Source organism: Sarcophilus harrisii, chromosome 4, assembly GCF_902635505.1.
Source record: "Sarcophilus harrisii chromosome 4, mSarHar1.11, whole genome shotgun sequence".
Classification (NCBI taxonomy): domain Eukaryota; kingdom Metazoa; phylum Chordata; class Mammalia; order Dasyuromorphia; family Dasyuridae; genus Sarcophilus; species Sarcophilus harrisii.
The window spans coordinates 275,543,452-275,569,422 of NC_045429.1; the positions used below are offsets into that span (position 1 = coordinate 275,543,452).

General features: G+C 35.6%; 1 protein-coding gene across 4 annotated transcripts in view; it reads left to right on the top strand.

Moving 5' to 3' along the window:
- KIF6 (kinesin family member 6) overlaps nt 1-25,971 on the top strand; it is a 433,287-nt gene that overhangs the window by 307,564 nt on the left and 99,752 nt on the right. For all 4 annotated transcript variants that reach the window (XM_031964905.1, XM_031964904.1, XM_031964907.1 and 1 more), the window contains exons 14-15: nt 2,495-2,603; nt 21,962-22,017. In XM_031964905.1, the coding sequence (XP_031820765.1) occupies nt 2,495-2,603; nt 21,962-22,017 (165 nt within the window). The remainder of the gene's footprint in view (nt 1-2,494; nt 2,604-21,961; nt 22,018-25,971) is intronic.

Below are 25,971 nucleotides of genomic sequence, written 5' to 3' on the forward strand. Positions count from 1 at the left end.
AAAGCCAGGGAGATGAGGACAGACAGAGTTCCAGGCACCAGAAACTGTTGGTGAAAATGCCCAAAGGTGGAGTGTCTCTGTAACGAACAGCAAGGAGGCTTGTATTCCTGAATTTCCTAAGACTGGAAATTTTATATTTAATCCTGCAGGTGATAACCCATGAAATCTATTGAATAGAGGGGTAACATAGTCAGAGCTGGGCTTTGGGATTGTCCTTTTGGCAAAAGGATGGCCTGGAGTGGGTAAAGACTTATACTTGTGGCAGAAAGACTAGCCAGATGTGCTATTTCAATAGTCCAAAAATAAAAGATGAGGACTGATGAATACAGGTGATTTAAACATTTCACACAATTGTAAAAATTTCTTTAACTCTATATTGGCCTGAAGCTCTGGCTTCTAAATAATCCCTGGGACTCTTCTATGCTTTATTCTTCAGGAAAGGACTAAACTTGTATCTTTCTGCTGTGAGCACAATTGCTGGTAGTGCAAACTATAGGTTCTCATTGACCATAGTTCCAAAGGAACAAATTAAATATTAAATCAAGAAGATTTGAGGGTAAATAGATAAAATTTGAGGGTATCAATAGTTATAAAAGACACTGAGAGCACATTTTCAATTTATAGTCTCATTTCCCACTGTGACATTTAAAAAGTTTGAGAAACAGTTTCTAAGTAATCATTTTATTAAAAATGGTAGGGTTAGGGCAGCTAGGAGGTACAGTAGATATAGTAGATAGTAGAGTACCAGCTCTGAAGTTGGGAGGACCTGAGTTCAAATCTGGTCTCAGATACTTAACACTTTCTAGTTGTGTGACCCTGGGCAAGTCACTTAACCCCAATTGCCTCAGCAAAAAAAAAAAAAAAAAAAAAAAAAAAAAAAAAAAGCTAGGGTTTTATCAATAAAAGGAATGGTCACTTGGCCATCTCTCTTTGACCAAAGAAGACTCATGATGGTGGGTTCAAAGTTTATATGCCCTTGGAAGAGGTGATCTTGAGGATGGCAGTCAACTCTGATTAGTTAACAATTAATAAAAGAATAAATATTATAATGAAAAGTAGATTTATTCCAATGAGGGTCTTGGGGCATGTAACACTGAGCACCCAAATCTTGGTCAAAGATTTTATCAATTTCCATTATCAACATCTGACAAAAAAAGAGAATCCACATTTCCCCAGATCTATTTGAATAAATACAATGAGCAAGAATCCACCCATTCACTTAAATTTAGAATGTCTTTACTGTCTTTAATTATATCTTATCTTGTTTTATTCTTTGCCCAAAATTTCCCACACTGGTTGATTTCTGGATGATTTAAGTAGAAAAGGGAGAGAACTATGGTCCTAATTCAATAACTAATTATTATACAAGAGGGAAATAATATTTCTCTCACTACTCAGCTGCATTCCTTTGGACTGAAGCATGCCTAGAGAAGTCTCATCATAACAAAACTCATCAGCCTGCAAGATTGCAATAATATTGCTACTTAATTATCTTAGTTCTCCTGTGACGGGGAGGACTGGAGGATGGAGCAAAGAACTCCCAAAGCTTCCCTTTAAAGAGTGTTTCCAAGCTAACCATTTCTTCATTTACCATCCAGCTGTATTGCTTTGGATCAAACTCCATTATACAAATGCCTTCTCTTCCTGTGCCTTCCCCCTTTTCAGTTCCCTTTTATTGTCTTCCCTCATTATATTGTCAGTTGAAAGAGAGGTTTTCTTTTTCTGCATTTGTATCCCAAGCACTTAGCTCAGTGCCTGGCACATAGTAAGTGATTAAAAAATGTTTAGTTATTTAGTCTCCCACTCAAATTTCTATTTTAATGACCATTTATTTTCCTACCATTTGCCTGGAAATGTACAGAGTAAGTAATAGGAAACCAGGATTAGGGCATGTAAGGAAAATGAGAGGGAGGGATGAAGTAAGACTTGGCACTAAATGGAAATGAAGACTTACTTTTTAGATATTTCTTTTTCCCTAATGTTTAAAATTTTGGTTTTTGTTATGGTCATATTGCATATTGTTTCTCTAACCAAGGGCAAATAAAAATGTAGTTAGTACAAAAGATCAATCAGTAAGCATTTATAGAGCCAGACTCTGGACTAAGTGCTGGAGATACAACAGAAAACAGTGAATAGTCATCGCCTTGAAGAGAGGTTATTTTCTCTCTCTGTTTCTCTCTGTCTCTCTCTGTGTCTCTCTGTCTGTCTGTCTCTCTTTCTCTCTCTCTCTCTCTCTCTCTCTCTCTCTCACTCTCTCTCTCTCTCTCTCTCTCTCTCTCTCTATATATATATATATATATATACACACACACACCCACTGAAGTTGCTTCTTCATTGAGACATGTATTTGGCTAGAAGGATCCAGGAACCCCAAGTTTGATCTGGAGACTTATGACGGCAGGTGTCTTAGAGCCATTTAGTCATTTAGTTTGTCCTAAATTGCCATTTTATTTTCTCCTTGGGCCTAAAGAGATCTTAATGTGTCCCCAAACAGTAAAGAAAGAAGAGATGTCATTGGGACGCCAGGAGGCTTTTGAAATCTTCAAGCAGGATCATGCTGATAATGTTACAATTGAAGACAACAAACAGATTTTAAGACAGAGGTAAGACAAACTTTGCAACTCATTTCTCCTCCCAGACCTAGATATTCTTGGTACAATGAAACAAATAATTGTATTTTTCCTAATCTGCATAGCCCAATAAGGAGAAGGAGTAATGTGCTGCTTCAATTTGACATAATCAATATTGTCTTATACTGTTCTCTAATAATTTCATATTCACATGTTTGATCTTTACCTCTTTCAGTAAAATTTTAAGGTAACTGAGGTCAAGGGTCATGTTAACATGCAATTTATGCTTTTATATCTACTTACCATGTAGTAGAGGGCAAGGTATCTACCAGATGGATGCTGAGGAAATACTAGAGAAAGGGAAATGATTGACTAAACCCAGGTATGAAGGTTAGGTTTGAACAATCATAGAATACTGAAATATATCAAATATCATAAAATGATTTAAATCATTCACTAAGTGACTGGTAATCCTGATGAGAGGTAGATGGAGGCTTGGATTAAGGGGTTGATGATAGTAATGGAAGGAAAAGGGCACATGCAGGAAATATTTCTCAAACAAAATCAAATGAACTCAATGAATATGAATGATGGAGAAAAATGAGCCTAAGTGACTAGGGAAAATGGCGGTTTTAGGGCCTAATAAGTAAAAATAAGGGTTACAAAGGGGGCTATATCTGGAGTCAGAAAGATCTGAGTTCAATATCGAGCTATTCATGTGATCCTTGTCACTTACTAATTTAACCTGTCTGCCTCAGTTTCTTCATCTTTAAAATGGGGATAATAGTATCTACCTCTCAGAATTGTTGTAAAGATAAAATGGGATATTTATAAATCATTTTGTAAACTTTTAGATCTTTTTGAATGAGTGATTGATTGAAGATGAAATATGAAATTGGTTTGGGAGAAGACAGTTTTAGTTATGCTAAATTTGAGATGACAGTAAGATATGCAAGTAAGAAATTTAATATGGAGTTGGATATAGAGGATTGACACATTTGAAAGGATTAGAGTAGAAATACAGAGAAAGAGAGATTTGAGAGTCATAAGTAATAGTTAAAGCCATAAGAATTGATGTACGATCGAATGGAGAGATCAGGTCTGAGTATTTAAAAGCTTCCTAGACAAAAGTGTATGCTATGGAAGAAAATTTTAATCAAATTCATCAATGCGGGCCTTGCATTGTGAAGCATGAGACTATAGAATGGTTGACAAAGGAAAGGAGCTTTGAAGAGACTATAGACTTTCTTATTTCCCATATGATTTATAGAGCCTGTCAAATTGAATGACTAACAGGGAATTCACATGTATCAAAGACAGAATTGTTGACCTAAAAAAAAAAAAAAAAAAGCAAGACCTAAAGTCTACAGATTTTAGCAAATACTTACAGGCCAAAGGTAGCCATCTCCCTCTTTCTGTACTGCCAAGAAACTAAGAATGTTTTTTACATTTTAAAATAATTTTTTTTGTATTTTAGAATATAAAAAACATTTTTAGCTTCTGGTTCCCAAAGAGGTACCAGGTAGATCTGGCTTTTGGCCCTAGTTTGTAACTAGGATCCAAGGGGCAAAGACCAGGTCAAAAAGGAAGGAGATAAAGATAATAAGGATGACTAGAGTACAGTTGGCATTCTTTGGAAGTGACGTGGAGGTCTGGTTCTAGGCAAAATGATAAAGCTCAGCCATCATAGCCCAGAGTCCCACAAGCAGAGTTCAGATTGTAGTGGGAAGAGATGAGGAAGCCAGAGTCAAGGCAGCATGCTTTGGAAATGGCCATGAAGAGCTGGGATGTTTCTGGTTCAGTCATACTATTAATTTCCTTCATTATTGAAATGTGATTTAATATCCCATTTCAAAAGATGTTATATCTCTTCCACATTCAATTCTATTATGGACCTCATTTATATTACCTTCTCAAAGTTGTGTGTGTATGTGTGTGCAAGAGAGAGAAATGTCACACACAGACACATAGACATTTAATTTTTGAAATGTCTAATTCATTCTGGATAAGGTAGCAATATTTGTGATACTACTATATCTACTACTACAGCTGTAGTTTATAGGAAGTATGCAGTATATAGAAACTATTATGATGCTAACTCACAACTTTCCTACTCAAAATTTTAAAACTATAAAATAACTATTTTTCCTATTCAAACCTAATGTTTTTCCATATTCACAGAGCATTAGCTTTTTAAAAAAAAACAATTGTCAAAGAAATATAGACAGGGGAAGAAACAGAGACATATAGAGTCAATAAGTCAACAAATATTAAGCACCATTAAAGAGACTCTCATGCTATCTCTTAAGAACTTTAGAATTGATTGTATGACATGGGAGACACTGGCACAGCCACACCCAACATGACAAGCCCTTATCAGAAAAGATGCTGGGCTCTGTAAGCAAAGCAGAATTTATGCCGCTCAGAAGAAACACTAGAGGCACAAAGTTAGAGTCCAGTCCATATTTTCATAGAGACTTATGGCAGAGCGTTCTCATGAATGAGCAAGCTCATATTGGTCTGATCAGCCACAGTTGGACACAGTATAACTTGACTCTAATAGTGATGTCATGTTGGTCCTCTTCAAGAAAAAAGGACAATAACCAATCAAGTGCCCACTATGTGCCAGGCATGATGCTAAATATTGGAAATACCAAAAGAGGCAAAAAAAACAGTCCATTCCCTCAAGGAGTTTATAATCTAATGGGGAAGACAACAAGCAAACAAATATATTCAAATCAAGCTTGTTACATGATAAAAACAATATAATTAACAAAAGTAGCACTGGAATTAAGAGGAGTTGGGGAAGATTTTCTGTAGAAGGTGATATTTTAGTTGGGATTTAAAGGAATCTAAGGAGATCAGCAGTCGTCCATATAATTTAATCCAATTGACCATATGAACAAAGATCTCTTCTACAACATCCATAATAAATGATCTTCTAACATTTTCTTGAAGATCTCCAGTGATGAAGAATTTACGGCATAATTTGTCTGCTTTTGGACAGCTCTCAGTTTTAGTTAATCTTAACATCAAGTCCAAATCTGCTTCTCTGTAACTTCCAAACATTTCTCATAGTTCAGGTCTCTGAGGCCAAAAGAAAAAATCTAATCCTTCTGACACATGTAAGCCCTTCAGATGCTCTTCAAAAACTTTTGTTCTCCAGGCTAAACATTCTCAGTTCCCTCTACCTATCAAGTGCACACACTCTAACTTGCCAAATGTGCATCCTAAGATGTGGTAACTAGATCTAAAGAGAATCTTTCAGATGTAGTTTAACATAGGCAAAGCCTAAGGGGACTGTCAGTTCCCTTATTTTGACCAGTTTGTAATGAAATAGACTAAAATCGCATTCAGTTTTTAAGTTATCCTGAAACATTTGAGTTTGCTGTTCACATGGTTCTCTTCTTCTGGAAACCGTAAATCTAATATGATGACACTCTACATCTATTTCTTTATAGGAGTAGAGTTCCCTTTGATTTATGTTACTATGAATTATTCAGTTATTAAATATTACATAGTTATAAATACTTAAGCCAGGAGAGGTAATAAAACAGCCTAAGATCACATTCAGATTTTGAACCGTCCTATCACATTTGTGAGTTTGCTGTTCACAAAGTTCTCTTCTTCTGGAAATTGTAAACCTAGTATGATGATACACTGCATTTATTTCTTCATAGGAGTAGAGTTCCCTTTGATTTATGTTACTATGAATTATTCAGTTATTAAATATTACATAGTTATAAATACTTAAGCCAGGAGAGTCAGAGGAAATGCTTTCATTTCTCAATAAATATCCATGCACACCAGAGAGAAATCTATATATGTGAAATGCAATGCACATAGGTATATATGTAAAGATGATTTCTAACCACAATCATCATGAATTGTAAATGAATTTTCAGTTTCTCTAGTAGTGAGAATAAACAACTTCTATCTCTCCTTTCTCATCCATTCTCTCTAATACATCTATAGCTGGTAAATTTAGGAATATATCCTGAAGCATGGGATTTTTGTTTGTGTAGAATTAAAAAAATTCCTACCTATTTTTGTTGTTTAGTCATTTGGATTGTGTCTAACTCTTTGTGACCCCATTTGGGGTTTTCTTGGCAAAGATACTGTAGTGGTTTGCCATTTTCTTCTTATTTTACAGATGAAGAAACTGAGGCAAATGGTTAAGTGACTTACCCCGTTTCACTTGTGTTGGATGTCAGATGCCATGATTACTAGAGGTCCATCACTCCCTTCCCTTTCTTTGGCTTCTGAGGAGCATACCAGAGACAAATTTGGGACATCTGGTCTTTGCTTTCTCCTATCTACCACTGACTTAAGTGGGTGTGACAGGGGAAAAAACACCAACCAATTTGTCAATATTCTCCAGTCTAGGATTGTGTTTTCTCTTCCTTTTTTCATCTTTATCATTTTATTTTATGCTTTTTCTAGATGAGTCATACTACATATGTCCCTGACCATAGATCAGGCTATTTGCATGTTAATGGAATACTTGCTCTGCAATGAGCTAATCATTGTGCTATCTCTTAAGCAATCTGTGGGAGTTTTAACCAAAAGAGGATTGAATACTAATTCAAGATTAAGACATTTTACTGATATTATCTGTCTTTGTAACATTTGACATAGAAACAAAAGTTAAGAGTTGAAAGGACTCTTAGAAATCATCTAGTAAAACCCTTTCATTTTATAAGTAAGGAAACTGAAACACAATGAGATTAACAGACTTTCCCATGGTGATACAGATGAGAGGCAATAGAACCATGATTTAAATCTGGCTTCTTAACTCCCAAGTCTAGCATGCTTTTCTATTACACCATGTCAATGATGCTTGCCAGAGATCAATGACTCCACCCATGTCTTCTTTTTGTGGCAAATCTTCATAGAAACTGTTAACTCATTTAATTATGAATTCATGTTAAATAGCAAAATGAGTAACAAACCCACATGTGAAATAAGAAACACAGGCATTGATTAAATAGCCTGACCCAAATAGTGTGTTCCTTCATACAGTTGAATCCTTCAGATATCAAACTAATAAAAGGCTAATCTAAAAAAAAGTAAAAAATGCAGAGTGAGGAGTAGGTTTGGAGTTCAGTCAACTGTTAGAATTATAATTATTATTTTACATTGTAGACTTAATCATTTTCTAATTTTCATGTGTGTACAGTGAATCAACTTTCCTTAGGGATTTAAGGACAAGTATCATATAATAAATATTTCTGAATCCCTTAGAGTACTAAAACAATGTTGACTCACCACATAGAATAGGTCTTCAAGAAATCCTTATTGGTGGATTGATTCATTCATTCATTCAGAACATGAATGACATTTGAAACATTTAAATCTTATAAATCTCTCCTCACATTCTCTTCTTAACCCTTTTTATTCCAGCTGCCAACCTTTATCATTCTACCACAACTGCTATCTCCACAATTACCAGTGATCTTTTTTTATTTCATTTTTTCCAAGTTTATATGTAAAACAAATTTTTACATTTGTTTTTAAAACTTTGAGTTATGGATTCTCTTCCTTCTCTCCTTAGTACCCCCTCTCCCTTTGAGAAGGCACATAGAAGCATACATTTTTTAACTTAATTTTTCTTGAGGGTTTTTTTTTGGGGGGGTGGGAATCTGTTATTTTTTGCATAACTTATTTTAAAACAGAAATTTCCCCCCCCCCAAAAAAAAAAAACCTCAGGGAAAATTTTTTTTAAAAGTATGTTTCAATCTGTATTTAGACCCAATTAGTTCTTCCTCTGGGTATGAATAGCATTTTTCACCATAAGTTCTTAAGAACACCCATGGATCATTACACTGCTATGAAAAGCTGATCATCTCACAACATTACTATTATTTTTGTACTCAGTACATTTCACCTTACTTGAGTTCATGAAGGATTTTCTGGGTTTTTCTGAGAGCATCCTGCTCATCATTTTCCATATATGGAATAATATTCCATCGCAATCATATGCTACAATCATGTTATTCAACCATTCCTCAATTGATAGGTATCCCTTCAATTTCCAATTCTTTCCTGAGAGCTGCAATAATTAGTATTTTTGTATCTAGAGGTCTTTTTTAAAAAAATCTTCTTTGGGATTCATATCTAGTAGTGATATTATCAGGTCAAAAGATATGCATGATTTTATAGCTCTCTAGGCATAGTTCATATCTTTTGATCATTTTTCAATTGAGAATATCTTTTTTAAATAAATTTGACTCCATTCCCTATATAAATGAGAAATGAGGCCTTCATCTGAGAAACTTGCTTCAAAATTCTTTTCTCAATTACAATGCTAACTGTATTTCTTTCCCTGTTTATTGTATTTTCTCTGTCCTTTAACTCTGACCTCCTTCAAAAGTATTTAGCTACTGACCAAACCTCCCCCAATATGACCTTGTTCCCATATCCCATTCCTCTCCCACTTCCATGTAGGGTAAGATAGATTTCTATATTGATATTGAGTATATTTATTATTTCCTTTTTGAGTCTATTTTTACAGGAGTACAGTTCACTCATTCTCCCTTTCCCCTCTCTCTTTCTCTGCATTGTAAAAGCTTTTCCTTGCCTCTTTTATGAGATAATTTATTCCATTCCAACTCTTCCTTTTCCATTCTTCTGGTAAATTCCTTTCTCACCCCTTAATTTTATTTTTTATATATTGTCCCTTCATATTCAACATATATATATATATATATATATATATATATGCCTTCTATCTATATATGCTCCTTCTAATTGCCATAATAATGAGAAAGTTCTTATGAGTTACAAGTATCATACTCTCATGTTGGAATGTAAACAGATAAACCTTATTAAGCCCTTTATGATGTCCCTTTCCTGATTACCTCCTGATATTTTTCCTGAGATCAGTATTTGAGCTCTGATCTTTCCATCATAAATGCTTGATTGAAATTACTCTATTTCATTGAATTTGCACCTTTACCCCTGAAGAATTATACTCAGTTTTGCTGAGTAGATGATTCTAGGTTGTAATCCTAGCTCCATTGCTTGCCAGAATATCATATTCCAAGTCCCCCAATGTTTTAATGTAGAAGCTGCTAAATCTTGTGTTATCCTGTCTGTGATTCCATTATGCTTGAATTCTTTCTTTCTGGATGTTTGCAATATTTTATCCTTGACCTGTGAATACTGGAATTTGGCTATAATATTCCTGGGAGTTTTATCTTGATACCTCGTTCAGGAGGTGACCAGTGGATTCTTTCCATTTTCTATTTTAACCTCTCGTTCTAGAATATCAGAATAGTTGTCCTTGATAATTTCTTGAAAGAGGAGGTCCAGACACTTTTTTTATCATGACTTTCAGGTAGACCAATAATTTTTAAATGATCTTTCCTAGATCTGTTTTTTCCTGTTTGTTTTTTCAATGAGGTTTTTCACATTGTTTTCTATTTTTTTCATTCTTTTGGTTTTGTTTTATTGTTTCTTGATTTCTCACAAAGTCACTAGATTCCATTTGCTCAATTCTAATTTTCAAGGAATTATTTTCCTCAATGACCTTTTTTACCTCCTTTCCCATTTGATCAATTTTGCTTTTTAAGGCATTCTTCTCCTCAATAACATTTGTATTCCCTTTTATACCACTCTCAATTCTCTTCCCAGTTTCCTCTCTATCTCTCTTATGTGATTTTCAAAATCCCTTTTGAGCTCTTCCATACCTTGAGATATGTAGGAGCTTTGTCTCATCACCATAATTATTTTTAAATTACTTTGTTCAAAATCTTTTTTCTCTTGTTTGTTCATTATCCCATCTTATTACTTGACTTTTAATTCTTTGTTAAATTAGTGTTTTGTTTCCTGGTTGAGGATGTCATGTCCCAAGAGTCAGGGGTTTTGTGTGACTGTTTTCAGAGATCCTTCTAGGGATGTGACCAAAAGCATTTCTTTTTGCCCTGGAATCTGTGGGGAGAGTCCCAGCTCCACTGTGAGGAGGGTCCCGGCTCCACTGTGGCTTTAAGTTCTAGTGTGCTGAAGCAAGAGTCCTTCCTCAGTGCTAGTAAAGGAAGCTGAGGTGAGCTAAGGTCTCTTAAAGCTGCCACCGCTGATCATGACCACTCCTGGTTTTCTGGTTTCCCAAGGCCCTGTCACCCTACTGACAAACCAAGTTGCCTTTGATGTCTCCAAACTGAGAAGTCTGCAAGGTCCAGGCTTCTCTGCTGCAGTCTGCACCAGAACTGTGTACTGGACTCCCACCCTGGTGCCACAGACTTTCCCTACTGACCTTCTAATTTGTCTTCAACTAGAAAATGTTCCACTCCATCTTTTTGTGGATTCTAATGCTCTAAAATTTGTCTGATATCATTATTTAAAGAAATTTGGAGAGGTTTGGGGGACAGCTGGGCGAATCCTTGCCTTTGACTCCACCATCTTGGCTCTATCTCCCCCCAGAGATCTCTTAATGCCAAATGCAGCCACTTTTTCTCAATCTTAATTCTCCTTGACCTCTCTACAGCCTTTAACACTACCCTCTCCTCTTCAAGCTTTTGAACATTACTCTATTCTGGTTCTCACCCTACCTCTCTGACCACTTCTTCTCAATCTCTTTTATTTGATCTTCATTCAGATCAGACCTTCTTAATTTTAGCTGACCCTCATGATTTTGTTCTTGTCCTTTTGCTCCCTCTATACTATTTCACTTGATGATTTCATGAATTTAATTCTAGGTGGATATTTCTCTCTATATTGATAATTATCAGCTACCTATCTTGCCCTATTTCTCTGCTTGACCTCCAATTTTGTATTTTCAATTGCTTTCAAGCATCTTAAACTATCCAATAGATATCTTAAAGTTAACATGTCTAAAACAATGCATTTTCTCTCCCCCTCTAATTTTTCCCCCATATCCTGTAATATTTTCTCTAAAATGCAATATTCTCTGTTGAGGTTTTCTTGGGGTCTCTGGAGGCAGCCTTCCTTTCAGTTCAGTAATCACCCCAAATGCAGCCAGAGATTAAAGTCCAAATCTTTTATTGTCTTTTTCCAAGTCTTGTCTCCTTTCCTGGGGCCCAGTTAGCTTTCTTAGTGAGGCTATCTCTCTCCTTGATTACAGAGCTTAAGCTCCTGCTGCCAGTCCTTTGTGTCCTCTGCTTCTGCCAGCTCCTTGAGGTCCTCATGAAAGTGTCTTGGTTTCTGGGAGAGGCAGGAGAATCACCACCACAATCTCTGACTTCCAGTTCTGATTCTGGCTGAGTTTGTCTGAGCTTATATGGTCTCTTATCAAAGGTGTGAATCTTGTAGAACTATAGTAAGTACTAAGTACATGTACTGAACTAGAGAACTGTTAAGCACCATGATAAATTAGATAATTATTGTCTCTATCAATTCCACTGACTTAGCACCTTGTTTCAAGTTCTGACCCATAACAATATCCCATCTTCCCTATCATTGAAGATGACCACAACATCCCCCTAATCCTTCAGGCTCAAATCTAGGAGTCATCCTGGATTCCTCATTATCTCTCATCTCCCATATCCAACCTATTGCCAAGGCCTGTTGATTTCACCTTTGCAACATCTCTAGAATATACCTCTTCTATACCTCTTCTCTCCTCTGACCCTACTGTTACTCTAATGGAGACCCCTCATCACCTCACTTTTAGACTATTTCAATAGTCTATTAGTGGGTCTGTCTGCCTCAAGTCTTTCCCTACCAAGCCAGCTTCCATTTTCCCCACCAAAATGATTTTTCCATGTCATTTCCATACACAATAAATTTCATAGTGTTCCACTTCTTCTAGAATCAAATACAAATTGCTCTGCTTGGCCTTCAAGGATCTTCATAACCTAGTCCTCCCCTACCTTGCCAGTCTTAAGGGATAGAGCCAAGATGGTGGAGTAAAAGCAGGAACCCTACCTTACCAGTTTTTTCACATTTTACTTCCTAAGAGGTCCTTTTTAATCCAGAGACACTGGCCCCCTCACTGCTCCATGAACAAGACACTCCATTTCTCAGGCCCCAGTGCATTTTCTCTGGTTGTCTCCTAGGCCTGGCATGTCTCCCTCCCTAACTCTATCTGTTGGCTTCTCCGGCTTCCTACAAATCCCAACTAAAATTCCATTTTCTACAGGTAGCTTTTCCCAACTCCTCTTAATTCTATTAATTACTTCCTCATATATCCTGTGTATAGTTTGTTTATATATATTTGTTTGTTGCCTCCCTAATTAGACTGTGAGCTCCTTAAGGGCAGGAATTGTCCTTTGCCTCTTTTTCCATCCCCAGTGTGTAGCTTGCCATCCTGCCACATAGCAGACCACTTACTAAAATGTTTGTTGATTGATTGTTGGCAGAGAACAGAGAAATCATTCATAAGAAAACTTGAGACACATAGATATGGAATGACTTGCCTAAAATGACTTAGTTAGCAAGTGACAGATAAAATTTGAATTCAAGTGGCCCAATTCCAGATTTAAGATTTTTTCCATTATTCCAGTTTCCTCTTCCCAAGGGAAATTGATAAAATAGAAAGACTCTGTAAAAGATTAAGAGAAAAGTATAAAGGAGTGTTTCCATTAAAAAAAAAAAAACTATGATATATTGAAATTATATTGCATAAGAAAAATACAGAAAAAAGTCTCACACATCCCCAGATCCTATTTCTGTCCCACTAGCCTGAATCAATCCCACCAAACAGAGAGCTTACCATACCCCATAAACAGTTTGTTGAATTCTTCTGATCTTTCCAGTAAGTTCTACCTTCACCCTAGCATCCTAACTCCATAGGCCTCTACCATTACAATACTACCCTCAAAGTCTGAATCCCCTTCCACAGAGAATGAATTGGGGTTTCTAGAGAGGCAACATCATTTCTCATTGTCTAAATATTCATGGTGTTAACAACAATGTCCAGACTTTTCTTCATATCCTGGCTTTGTCTCTTGCTTCTCCAGCTCTGAAGCTATATGTTTAAATACATTAAGAGGATGATGCTATCCAGAGATTCTGCCTCTTATCTCCAGAAACCTAAATCCCAAGATCCTCTTTCCAAGGAGGAATGGTAATTTCAAAATACACGTATCCCCTTTCCCCTTTTCTCTCTAGAAAACTGGGATTCAGGAGCCCCCTTCTCTATCCAAGAGACTAGGTCATATGGCTCCATTTTGTTCTGGAATGATGTAGTTGGGTGGGCCTATCCCAGCCTCTGTGAGCTACCTTTCAGGGGTCCATAGACAAGAACAAATGCAAATGCAACTTCCATCTGTCTCTGTTCTTGCCCTCCCTATGGCTCACATTAATGACTCCCCAAGGAAGGTCATGAAGATTCACACCCCCAGGATTCATTAGTTCTATTCTTACTCTTGCTGAGTTTTCTCTCTTTGACCCCTCAGTCCAAATCTCCTGTCCAACTATTCTTTCTTCTTAAATCTCTCCAGTCAAAAGACAAGACTTTGGTCCCCAAGAAGAGTTCATCCTCAATGAAATGGGAACAGGTAGGCAAGTACCCAGGAATAGATGTCCTCAGTCCTCTTAAGGAAAATTTTAATTGGGTTTTAATTTAATTTAACTTAAAAGGAAGGTTTAATAATTAAATTTAATTAATTTAATTTGCTAATTGCTAATAGCCCTTACATAGAGCTGCCTTCTCTATAACTTCATCAAGTTAATCATATTATTCTGATCAACTCTCTCTATCACTCAATCCTTCCTTATGGTGCATCTGTATTTTCATTTTGTTCTGTCTAATCAGGAGCCTTTTTTAGTAACAGTGAGAAACTAAAAGTTTAAACATAAGGACTATAGAGGTGTTTAATATAGCTGTTCAAATTTTCTTATGGTAATTTTCCACAATAGACACTAAGCTGTATAAACTTTGATTGGTCAGTAAGAGTGGAAGAGAACGTGAATAAAGCCTCTCTCTTCTTTTTCAGACTTCATCCTTAAATCTGGCTTAAGAAGTTTAAACACAGAGTTCGGACATAGGTAGGATACAGAGTTGGGGGATAAATTAGGTTTTGATTCATACAATATTCCAGATCACTTTTGAAAGCAGCAAAAGATGGGAGCAGAGGTTAGGAAGTGGGGTTTTGATAAGCAAGGTAAAACTTGGTCATTTGCTTTTGTCATATCTGCCATAAGATTGAATCATAAAACTCTGATATCTCACTTGTTTTCATCAGTCTTTAAAGCTAATATTACACAGAGAGTGAAGGAATAGAAATCATAGACTGCCTGGGTCTTTGACAAGGAGATATCTAAGATATGACAAGTGAATAATTGTTATTCATCCTTCATTTTGAAGAGGACCAGTGACATGACAATTAGATGGCTGGTGTTTTGACTTGCTCATGAATTGGATTTAAGTGAGGGAAAAGTATTCAAAGCTATGAACATCACTCTCTTCCAGAGCCCAGAAGTCCAGTAGCAGGACAAAAATCATGACATCTGATGATGGCCTGGGTTGCAGTGGATGATCTTGGTGTCTTTGATGTCTTATGAAGCTCTAAGTGCCCCACAGTGCCGTCTTCATGGCCATTGAAATAAATTATTCTCATTCACCAATTTTACTGGACAAAGTCTACAGAATAATCATAACATTGGTAGGAGAGATGTAAATCTATAATTATATTATTGTGAGCAAAATGGGAACTTCTTGTACTCTGTGCAGATCAGAAATGCCCCAGTAAGCTATAGTTTTAGAGAAGTGTCCATACCACTGAAAGATTAGATAGTTCTAAACAACTCTGTACCAGTAGTACAGTTTTTTTTCCCCAAGTCAAGGGGCAAAGTTTATTTTAATTGTAATGCTAATTGAAGCAGGCAAAGTTCCAAAAGAGTTTAGCAAAGAACCAGGAGCAAGAAGATAAATTTATAGAAAAAAGATAGATCAGGTGCTTCATGTCACTGATATACTAAATTTATGGCTTAGCAGTAGGACATTAAAATCAAATCTTCCTGAAAAAGGCTACCCATTAGATGACATTGCCTCTTTATATAATAATAAAAATGTATTCTTCAAACCTGTGATGTTGCCTTTTCAGTTGTTCTACAAACAAGACATGTTATCTCTTGACTCTGAGTATTCTCTCTGGCTATCTCCCAAGTCTTCTTCATCCACTGCTGACTTCCCTGAATTCTTTCAAATCCTAACTAACCTGTTTTCTACAGGAAGGCTTTTCAATTCCTCTTAATTCTAGTGCCTTCCTTCCATTAATTATTTCTTTTTTATTCTGTATGTAGCTTGTCTTGTGTATATGTTTTTGCATAGTGCCTTCCCCATCCCATTAGATTGTAGGTTTCTTGAGGACTGGGTCTGTCCCATCCCCCTTTCTGGATCCCCAGTGCTTTGCACAGTGCCTGGCATAGAATAGATACTAATAAATGTTTGTTGAAGTAATAATTAGCATTTCTAGAATCTTCTAAGTCTTACAACTTTCAATTAAGTAAGATAGCAGTATGAAAGTTTGTAGAGGTCCCCAATTTGCTAACACACAATGCAGCAAATATCTGAAAAAGTCCCCAGATGGAGAAAGATTAAGAAAAACCACAAAAAGAATCATAAGAAAACTCCTCCAGTCCAGAATCTCAGAAGAAGAAGAAAGAGGAGGAGTAGGAAGAGGAAGAGGAGGCAGAGGAAAAGGAGAAGAAGGAAGAGGAGGAGAAGGAAGAGCAGGAGGAGAGAAGAGAAGAAGAAAGAAGAAATGAAGCAAGAAATAAAGAGTAAAATTAAAAGTGAAATTAGAGTTCATGAGGGGTGAAAATGGAAGGAGAACAAATAACTTAGGGCAAAAGGCTGAAACCTTACCCACGTGGTAGACAACATGAAAAAATAGAACAGAGCAATCAGAACTTAGTGACAATATGAGATAACAAGAAATAATTAGAGCAAAGCTAAAAGATTTTAAAAGTAGAAGAAAATGTAGCTGTCTTCTATTAAAAACAGCCTATCTAGAATACTGCTTTAGGAGGCATAATTTGATAATCATTGAACTTCCTGAGATGCATGAACAAATAAAACTGGATAGCAGTATTTCAGGAAACTAAAAGAAAATTTCCCAATTTTGGGGGGGAACAAGTAAAAAGTAGAAAGAATATATTAGTAATTTCATGAAAGTAACCCCAGCTAAAATCCAGAAGTTCCTTCTCTTTTTCCATACTCTTTTAATTTTCAAAGAAGAGGACAAGAGAAAAGGGGGAGAGGAATAAGATATTATGGAAAGAAATTCACAATCATAACTATGAGAGTGAATGAGATAAACTCATTCATAAAAAAGAGAAGCAAGCAAAATCCAATAATATGTTGTATGTAGAAAAAACACTCAAAGTATAAAGATTTGTGCATAGTTCAAATAAGTGGCTAGAACAGAATTTATTATGTTTTAAGTGAATAAAAAAGACTACCAATCATGATCTCAAATAATGCTGTAGTAAAAATAGACAAGATTAAAAGTATTAATCAGAGAAGCTACATTACGTTCATCAATGTATCATAAATAAAGAAATAACATTGATATTTATTATAAATGTATTGAATGTCATAGCATCCAAATACTTGCATAAATTCAGTCAAATTATGAAGAAAACAGATAGCAAAATCATAATAGTTGTGAACCAATATGTGCCTCATTCACATCTAAAAAAATCTAATAAAAAGATAAATTAGAAAGTAAAGACCCGAGTAGGATTTGAGAAAAAGTAGGGTAGTTCTCTGGAGAGTAATGAAAAAAACACTGGCTTTGTGTTTAGAGAAACTGAGTCTAAATCTTACCTCTGATGTACGTGTACTATCTCTATGATAACTGAGCAAATTATTCAACTTTTCTGACCTATAAGTGAAGTAATCTCTATGAAGAGATTATATTACCTCTAGCTTCAAAGGTCTCTTTCAGTTCTAGATCTATAATCCTATGAGTGGAAATAAAAAAGAATATACATATTGCCAAGTGAGGCAAAAAATGTCCATGTGGTAGGGCACAGAAACAAACAGTTGCAAGAATATTATACATTTCCTCTACTGACCACAATGACCACAGAACTATAATCAATAAGGGTCATTTGAAGAAAGGATTCAAACTTAAGTGGAGACTAAATGATTTAGCCTTTAAAATATGTGGGTCAAAGAACAAATAAATCATAGGGAAAAAAATTTTGTCCAAAAACAATGACATCAATGAGAAAATATATCAAAACTTTAAGGATAAAGTTGACCTTAGAGGAAAAATAATAATCTCCAAACTCTCTTATCAGCAAAGAAGAAAAAGAGAATCAGTGAATTGGGAATACAATTTTTAAAAAAGACTAGAAAGGCAAGAAATTTTAAAAACTCCAGTTAAACTAAAAAATGCTTAAAACAAAAGAACTAAATTGAATTTTTAAAAATTCATAAAACTAAAGTCTGGTTTAAAATAAAAAAAAAAAAAACCTGGTAAAGTAGAATCTATAAAACTAGTAAAGGAAAATGAAACAGTAGAGACTGGTTTAAAAAAAAAAAACCTAGTAGAGTAGAATCTGATTTCTTCAAAGAGAAAGAAAACTAAACTGTCCTTATAAAAAATAAAATAAAGAATTCACAACATATGAAGAGAAAATAAAGGAAATTCTTTTAAATCATTTTGTCCAATTCTATGGCAACAAAACTACTAATCTGAATGAAATGGATTAATGCTTTAAAAATAAAAAGATAAAGAAAACAAGAAAGAATCAAATAATGTACTCATTAAAAAATTGGAGGATAATGAAAGAATATATTTTTATAACAATATGTAGTATAATAATAGATAGCAAAAGTATTGTTGACCAAATAATGGATAAAAAGGACCACAGGTGATAAAATGGACAATTTTGGTTTGCATAAACTTGAAGAATTTTTCACTCATACTAAATAATTATAATTAGAAAAGAAAAAGTGAACTAGAAGAAAAAAACCCACTGCAGAAAATTTATTTAATCAAGCACTAATTACCAAGCTATCTTTGTCATAGATAAATACATGTATATATCTATATGAAAATAAAAGACATTACCAAATAGGCAAATAGCCAAAGGATATGAACAAGCAATTCTCCATAGAAGAAAAGTAAGCTATCAATAACATAAGAAAATATTCCAAATTACAAATAATAGTAACAGAAAAATGTCAAAGATGACTGAAAAGAAAAATGACAACTGTTGGAGGCCCTATGGGAGTACAAGTACTATTGGCTAAATTATGAAGTCATCCAATCATTCTGAGAAACAGTTTGGAATTATGCTCAAAAAGTGACTACATTTTACCTATCTTTTGACCCAGCAATACCAACCTTGGACAAATACAAAAAGGAACAAAAACAGAGGAAAAGGACCCATATGTACAAAATGTTTCTAGCAGAATTTTTTGTTATTGAAAATATGTATAAATTTAAGAAACACCCATCAATTGGAGAATTATCTGAACAAATTATAGTATATGATGTACTGGGATACTATTGTGTTGTGAGAAATGCTGAAAGGTAGTTTCAGAGAAACCTGGGGAAAGTTGTATGAAGTGATTCAAAGTGAAGAGGGCAGTAACAAAACAGTTTATTAGATGAGTATAAAATTATAAAGGAAAACATGTGAGAAAAACTAGGATTAATTCAATGACTAATCAAATCCAAAAGGTTGAAAAGAATCATGCTTCCCAACTCTTTGCAGAGAAGTAGCAGACTAGAGAGAGGTTGTAAAACGAGATTCACATATTCAGAGATAACCAATTGCATAGATTTATTTGGTTCAACTTTATTGTTACAAATGAAGTCTTTTATTCTAGAGGTGAATGGAAACTATGACAGTGAAGGGGAAAATAGTGATCAAACAACCAAATACAAAACAACAAAAATAAAAGTAAACAATGAAAATGTTTTAAAATATAAAGAGAACAGAAAGAAATCAAATGGGCACATAGATAAGTAGGACAATGTTGGAACTACTCTTTTAATTCTAATATGTATTTTAAAGGAAAACTATGGATACTATTGATATACAATCTTATTTCTATAATATAGAAATTATATATATGTATATGTATATATGTATATATATATATGAAAATAGAATTCTACTTAGCCACTAGAGCAGTTTGGTGGTGCAATAGATAGAGCCCTGGGCTTGGAATCAGAAAGACTCACCTTCGTGAGTTCAAATCTATCCTCAGACACTTAACTAGCCATATGACCCTAGGCAAGTCATTCGCCCTATTTGATTCAGTTTCTCATCTGTGAAATGAACTGGAGAAGAAAATAGCAAATCCATTCCTGCATCTTATCCAAGAAAACCCCTTATTGGGTCACAAAATGTTAAACGTGACTGGAAAAACAACTGAACAAGAGTATCTAGTCACCTTGCTCAGGTGCTTCACTTTGTTCCACAGAGAATTCCCTTTAATGTTGACTGAGAACCCCAGAGCCTCGATTGGTTCATTACACCCACACTTCTTATTTTATAAGAAAAGGAAAGCAAACAGACCCTGGTTACAGGGTCTGGAACCAGAACCACCTGACACATGCTTGGTTCTCCTGGCCCTTCTTTCCACTTGAGAATCTTTCCTGAAAGCCAAGCGTAAAAGCGGGAGGGAAGGAGGCAATGGGGCAATCAGGGAAGGCCCCTGGTTCACGTGTTCACTCTCTCCTTCCTCCTCCTCCTCCTCCTCTCACTATATCCCCTTTTCTCCTTCCCCTCCCTCCTTTCTTGTTCTGGACTTCCCCTTGCCCGAGATTCTACTCGGTCCCCGGACTCAGAAGCATGTGGGTGGAGTAGCCCGGAGGGACAACAGGCTCCCAGAACAAGGGAAACCGTCTCAGACCACACCTCTGCAGTGGGCACGCTCTTTTTTAGCTTTGTGCTAGCACTGCAGAAGAGAGCCTAAAATAGACTTTGTGGCTTCCTCCAGCAACTTGGACCAGACCTGGCGCTAGGGAACCCTTTCGAGTCAGCTATCCCTCTCCTGCCCTGTTGGGCATCCTCCAGGCTTATTATCCAAATGGGCCGACTGAGAATTGAGATAAGACTTCCCCTGGGCCGCGGCCGGTGGACCTTGTCTTGAGGGTCTCCAAACTTGCTCTAATACTTCCGAGGTTTCTCCAGTGTCACGGTGGGAGAGGTTTGCTCGATTGTCATAGTAGAAGTAGTAATTCACCTTCAGTGCTTCCCTCTTCCCAGAGATCGCCAAGCCATTAATCTCTGACGGGCCCTGTTTCATTACTGGAGCAACATGTTAAAAAGGACATAGACCCGAGGAGCAAAAGTTTCTGCTCCTCAAGAAAAGACCTATTCAGACTCGATTTGACACACAAACACAATATGGTTCCCATAGGGGTTTTCTCATTGGAGAATAGTTTCCAAGATTTATTTATATAGTTCCAAGACTTATAAATATGTATATTTATGCTATTTATATATTATTTATGTGTCATTTCATTCAAGGTTCTCTTTTCTGAATTGTTCTCTTCTGCCCTCTCTTCTGTCTTTTACTGCTCAAAACAAGCCCCACTCCCCTATGATGACTTCTTTATTTTACCCTATTATCAGAGCTCCTTAAGCATTTAAAATCTGTACCATATATTTATTTAATATTTTAGGGTTCATTTATAATATCATGAGCTTAAGTCTTCCCAAAATGAAGATAGGATATCATACCTTTTTAAAATATATCACAATATCTAACATCTCTTTGGGCACATGGCCAGCCTATTAGAATGTAAGCTTCTGGAGAGCTGGAAAGATTTCATTTTTATGATTGTATCCCCAAGACCTAAAACATTGACTGGCACATTCATTATAGCTATTTTCTGATTGATTGATTATCCCTTTTGATTGTTTGAGACAAGGTGTCCTGTAAATATTAGTCCTAGCCCTAAGACATATAATCTTGTGATTGTATGATTGATTGATAATATCCCAAGGACTTTACCTTATGCTATATATAGCCCAAGGACCTTATAAAATGACACAGTAAAAAGCTAAGGTATATCATTTGGAAGACTGAGTTGAAGACCATATGCTGAATGCATTGAGACACTTAGTCACGAAATCAAAGAAAACAAAATATTAAGATTACAAATTAGAGTTTCACTAAAAGTCTATCAGATTAAAAGACTGGCCCAGAAAAAGATTTGTTTTCATACACATTCTTAAAAATGGATTTTCCAAGCCTAAATACATTAAAAATCTTATAGAGAAAACTATATTTACTAACATTAGGTCTAGGATCCCTTTCTAAGTGTACTCAAATCACAGCATGAAGGTATTTCAGAATAACAAAATATAATTATTACATTGTAGGACTATGCATAAAAAGTTAAAAAAAATTGTATTGTTCAATGCAATTAATTAATACCAATTATATGTGCTGTTTAAGCCTCTTGAGTACAATATAACATTTGTTGTTTTTTTTTTTTTTTTTTTCCTAGATTTTCTGAAGCAAAGGCCTTAGGAGAAAGTATAAATGAAGTAAGAAGTAAAATTGGTAAGAAGGTTATTATATTCTGTTAGGCTATTTTTCATAGACCTTTTTCATGGTGAAAATCAAACCATGATGTACCTCAAAATAAATATGTACTTAGTTTTTTGAGTGCTCTTCTGAGGTAGGGAGCTTTACATGGACTCTCCCAAATAACATGAATATTATATATTCTCTCATCAGCCTTCAGTTATTAAACAACAGATGCTTCACCAATCTTAATTTCTAACCCCTAGCATCCTTACTCTACATAAATTGTATGTGGTAAAAATTTGATTTTGAATAATCTTCATTATAGCATTTGCATGAGATGTGTTTGTTCCCCCCCCCCCATTTTGCAACAGGAGCTTCATTGCTCATATTTTCAACTTTACAATCCAAAAATTGTTTTTATTGAATATTTTCAAGTGCTTTGCAAACATTTTTATAGTGTCCCAGAGCTGCTCCATCCTTCTGCCCATGGCAAGTTTTCAGGCATTCTGGCACAGAATGGTGGGCATTGCTCAGGGCCATTTAGTAGCTTGGTGGTAGAATCAGACCTAGAAGAAAACATTCCTAACTGACTGGTAACACAGATTGTTGACTCTTCACCCTTAGGCTAAATGTCATTAGGAAACTAGAACTAGAGAGACTTACGGCAGTCCTGATAAAAGTATTCTCTCATATCTTTTTTTTTTTTTTCCCAAAGAGGGAAATGCTTATACAACAGAGATACATTCATAAAACTCTTCTCCCCACCACCTTCTACCAATATTTTCCATATGCTCCAGTCTAGTGTTGATGGTACACTATGAATTTAACAGCTTTTTACTCCTTAAATTTCTGCTGTCCCAGAAGGAGAGAACAAAACTAGGTGATTCTGTCTTTTTTAATTTTCTTAGGAAACAAAAGCCCTACAAAACAAGACAGTTGCCTTGCTTTAACATTACTAGCCCCACGAACACATTGAATTAATTTTGTTCTGATAAGCATGAAATCCTTTTCTTTTTCTTGACTCAGTCATCAAAGCACCAAGATATGAATAAGCCATATGATGGCAACTAAACTTCAAGTCTGACAATCCTACTCAACAGTCTCCAGACCCTAAGTAGTCAGACAAATGCTATGTGAAAAGGCATTCCATTCCTGAGAACCTAGGAGAGATCCAGAATAGAAAAAGCCATCATAGGGTACATGTGTGGGGGTATGTGGGATGGATGTCAAGGAAGGCAAGCTGAACTTTTGCTGGACCAAATCCTGGACCTCAAGCTGTCACGGCTCATTCAGGAGGAAAGGAGTCCTTTAAAGGATTGATTCGGAGCAGCAAGCTGACGTTAGAGTAGTACAAAAATAAATCTCTTAACCCTCTAAACCTCATGTAGGTATTTCATGTGTGTCAGCCATTCCATGATGGTCCAGAACTATACTAGCTTAAATGATCTCCATCAAGGGAATAACAAAGAAATTGGAATGATATTTAGTAATCTTACCTCACAGAGTTACTGTGGATCGAATTTAGATAATGTGTGTGAAATTGCAAAGTAGAATACCCAATCCCAATGAGAGGTGTTATTAATAAAATAGATCAAGATTTGGTTCTTTGAGGACTAATGATAAAATATACTACCTCCTTCCAAAGGACAACTGATATTGTTTGAATACAAAATATAGAAGTATGCTATTTTTCCACTTTCATTCTTTTTATTTTATTCGAGTCTTATTATACAAAATGATTAATATGGAAATATTTTACATAATTGCACATGTATAACCTACATCTGATTAATTGTTGTAATCAGGAAGGGAGAGAAGAAAAGCAGGGGGAATAAACTAGGATTTGAAAATCAAAACCTTAAAAAAAAAGTTTAAAAAACATGTAATTGAAAGAGGGAAATTTTTTTTAAAAAAAAGATTTGGTTCTTTGAGAAACCCAATAATCTGCAAATCAAAAAAAAAAAAAGATCTTCTAATTTGCAAATGTAAATGTGTTATTTAATGAAATGTATTATAAGGTCAATTAAGTTTTGGGGGAAGAGGAGATTCTTAGTACAGTGACTTAATGATATATTCTCCAAAATTCAGGAATATGTTCTACTTTGCTAGGACAAAAAAAGGACAGATTTTCCAGAATGTAGACAAATGATGCAATTAGTTTTACTAATGTGATAACTTAAGAGTTATATTAGTGTTGAGCTTAATGTCATGCTACACAAGCAGAGAGTAACCAGTAATTTCAGGTTGATCAAGGGTTGTGCTAATGAAGTCAAGACCACAATATGTTTCATTCTGTTCCCAGTCATTCCACTGTTGGCCAGTCATCTGATAGACTTGTGCTATTGGTCAAAGAATCCAGACAAGCCATTATACATGAATTAGTGTCATCCCTTCTCCACTGCTAAAGGGTAGGAGGGGGAGAGAAGGGAACAGAAGTAAAACAGTTTAACCTGTAGTCTATCTTTTAAAAGATACCCTGGGCATCAAAATAATATATTTATCATCAAGTGTAAATAAAAGGGGACATGTGTATACAGAATTCCAGGAAATCATTCAAAAAATCTGGTTTCCAAAGAAATTTATGCCGTTTCTGGGTATATTTTTTCCAAGGAAAAATTAAATCAAGTGGTACTTGGCTGTCCCAAAAGTCATCTTTTCCCTTTAGTAGATCCAGAATTATTTAATCCTCTAAAGCAATGGAGAGGAAGGGCTCGATGACCATATGAGAGGAGTTGCACACCCATTGGCAGAATTACTCTAATGTGTGTCTTTATTCACGGAGACAGTTTTAGGGAGGTAAGACTGCTGTGCGTGGGATGGTGACTCAGCTCCGGTCTGGGATGGCGACACATCCTGTTTCTAAGTCCTGCAGAGAACAGAAAGAATGCCAAGGAGTTTTACAGTGTGAGCAGGCCTGGGTCAGTGATGCTGACTTTGTCAAAGGAAATTAAATTGGCTTTTCTCAACCATGTAAAGAATAGATCAAATCAACCAAACATATTCAAGATTCAAGTTGCCAACATCATCTAAGTTCAGTTGGTCTTTTTCCCTTGGAAATTGCTATCTAGACTTGCTGTTTTTAGATTTATCCCCAGACTCCATGAGAGATATTATCTGAGTTGTGGATAAAACTAGTCTGTAAAGTTGCAAAGTAGCCACACACATAAGCCTGCCATACATGACACAGACTGTGTTTTGTGCATACTCATATTTGTACCTCTGAGTAATCATCTGAAAGTGTCAAGAAGACAGTATGTCAAGAGAAAGGGAGAGGAATAGACTAAATGAATAGTGATTTAGAAGTGTAAGGATAACAAGCTACCCACATTTGGTTTTACTGACAGATTCTAGCATCAATGTTCCACCAGTAGCAATATTTTTTTTGGTAACAATTAGGCAATACTTGAACAAGAATCCCTTTTCTCCCTCCTTTTTAGCTACCCCCTCACCAAGACAGCCAGGAAAATGACATAGACTGTACATGTATAATCAGTTTTTAACATATTGCCATATAGGTCATATTGGGAAAGAAAAAATCAGAAAAAAGGAAAAAATAATAAAAAGAAAACAATAAAAACCCAACAATAACAACAGCAAAAGGTGAAATATCTACCTCTCCTGTGTGGTAGAGTTCACCCTCCATCAATATGGCCCTTTGCTCTGATGAATAACTCATTGTTAGGAAGTTTTTTCTTTCCATTAAGCCTAATCTTCCTATTAGCAACTTTGAGTCTTAAATCTAGTTCTGTCCTTTGAGAACAAAAAAAAAAAAAAATTAGGTCTAATCACTTGCATGACAATCCTGCAAATATTCTGAGATAGTTTCAGGGTCCTTTCCCTGAGCATTCTCTTCAAAAATCTCAATATTCTTAGTTTGTTGGACCAGTATTCACCTAGTATGATCTCAGATCCTTGCACCATCCTGGTGACCCTCTTTTGGATGAATAAGAGCAGCTAGTAATTAAGAGGAATGTTATGAAACCAAGT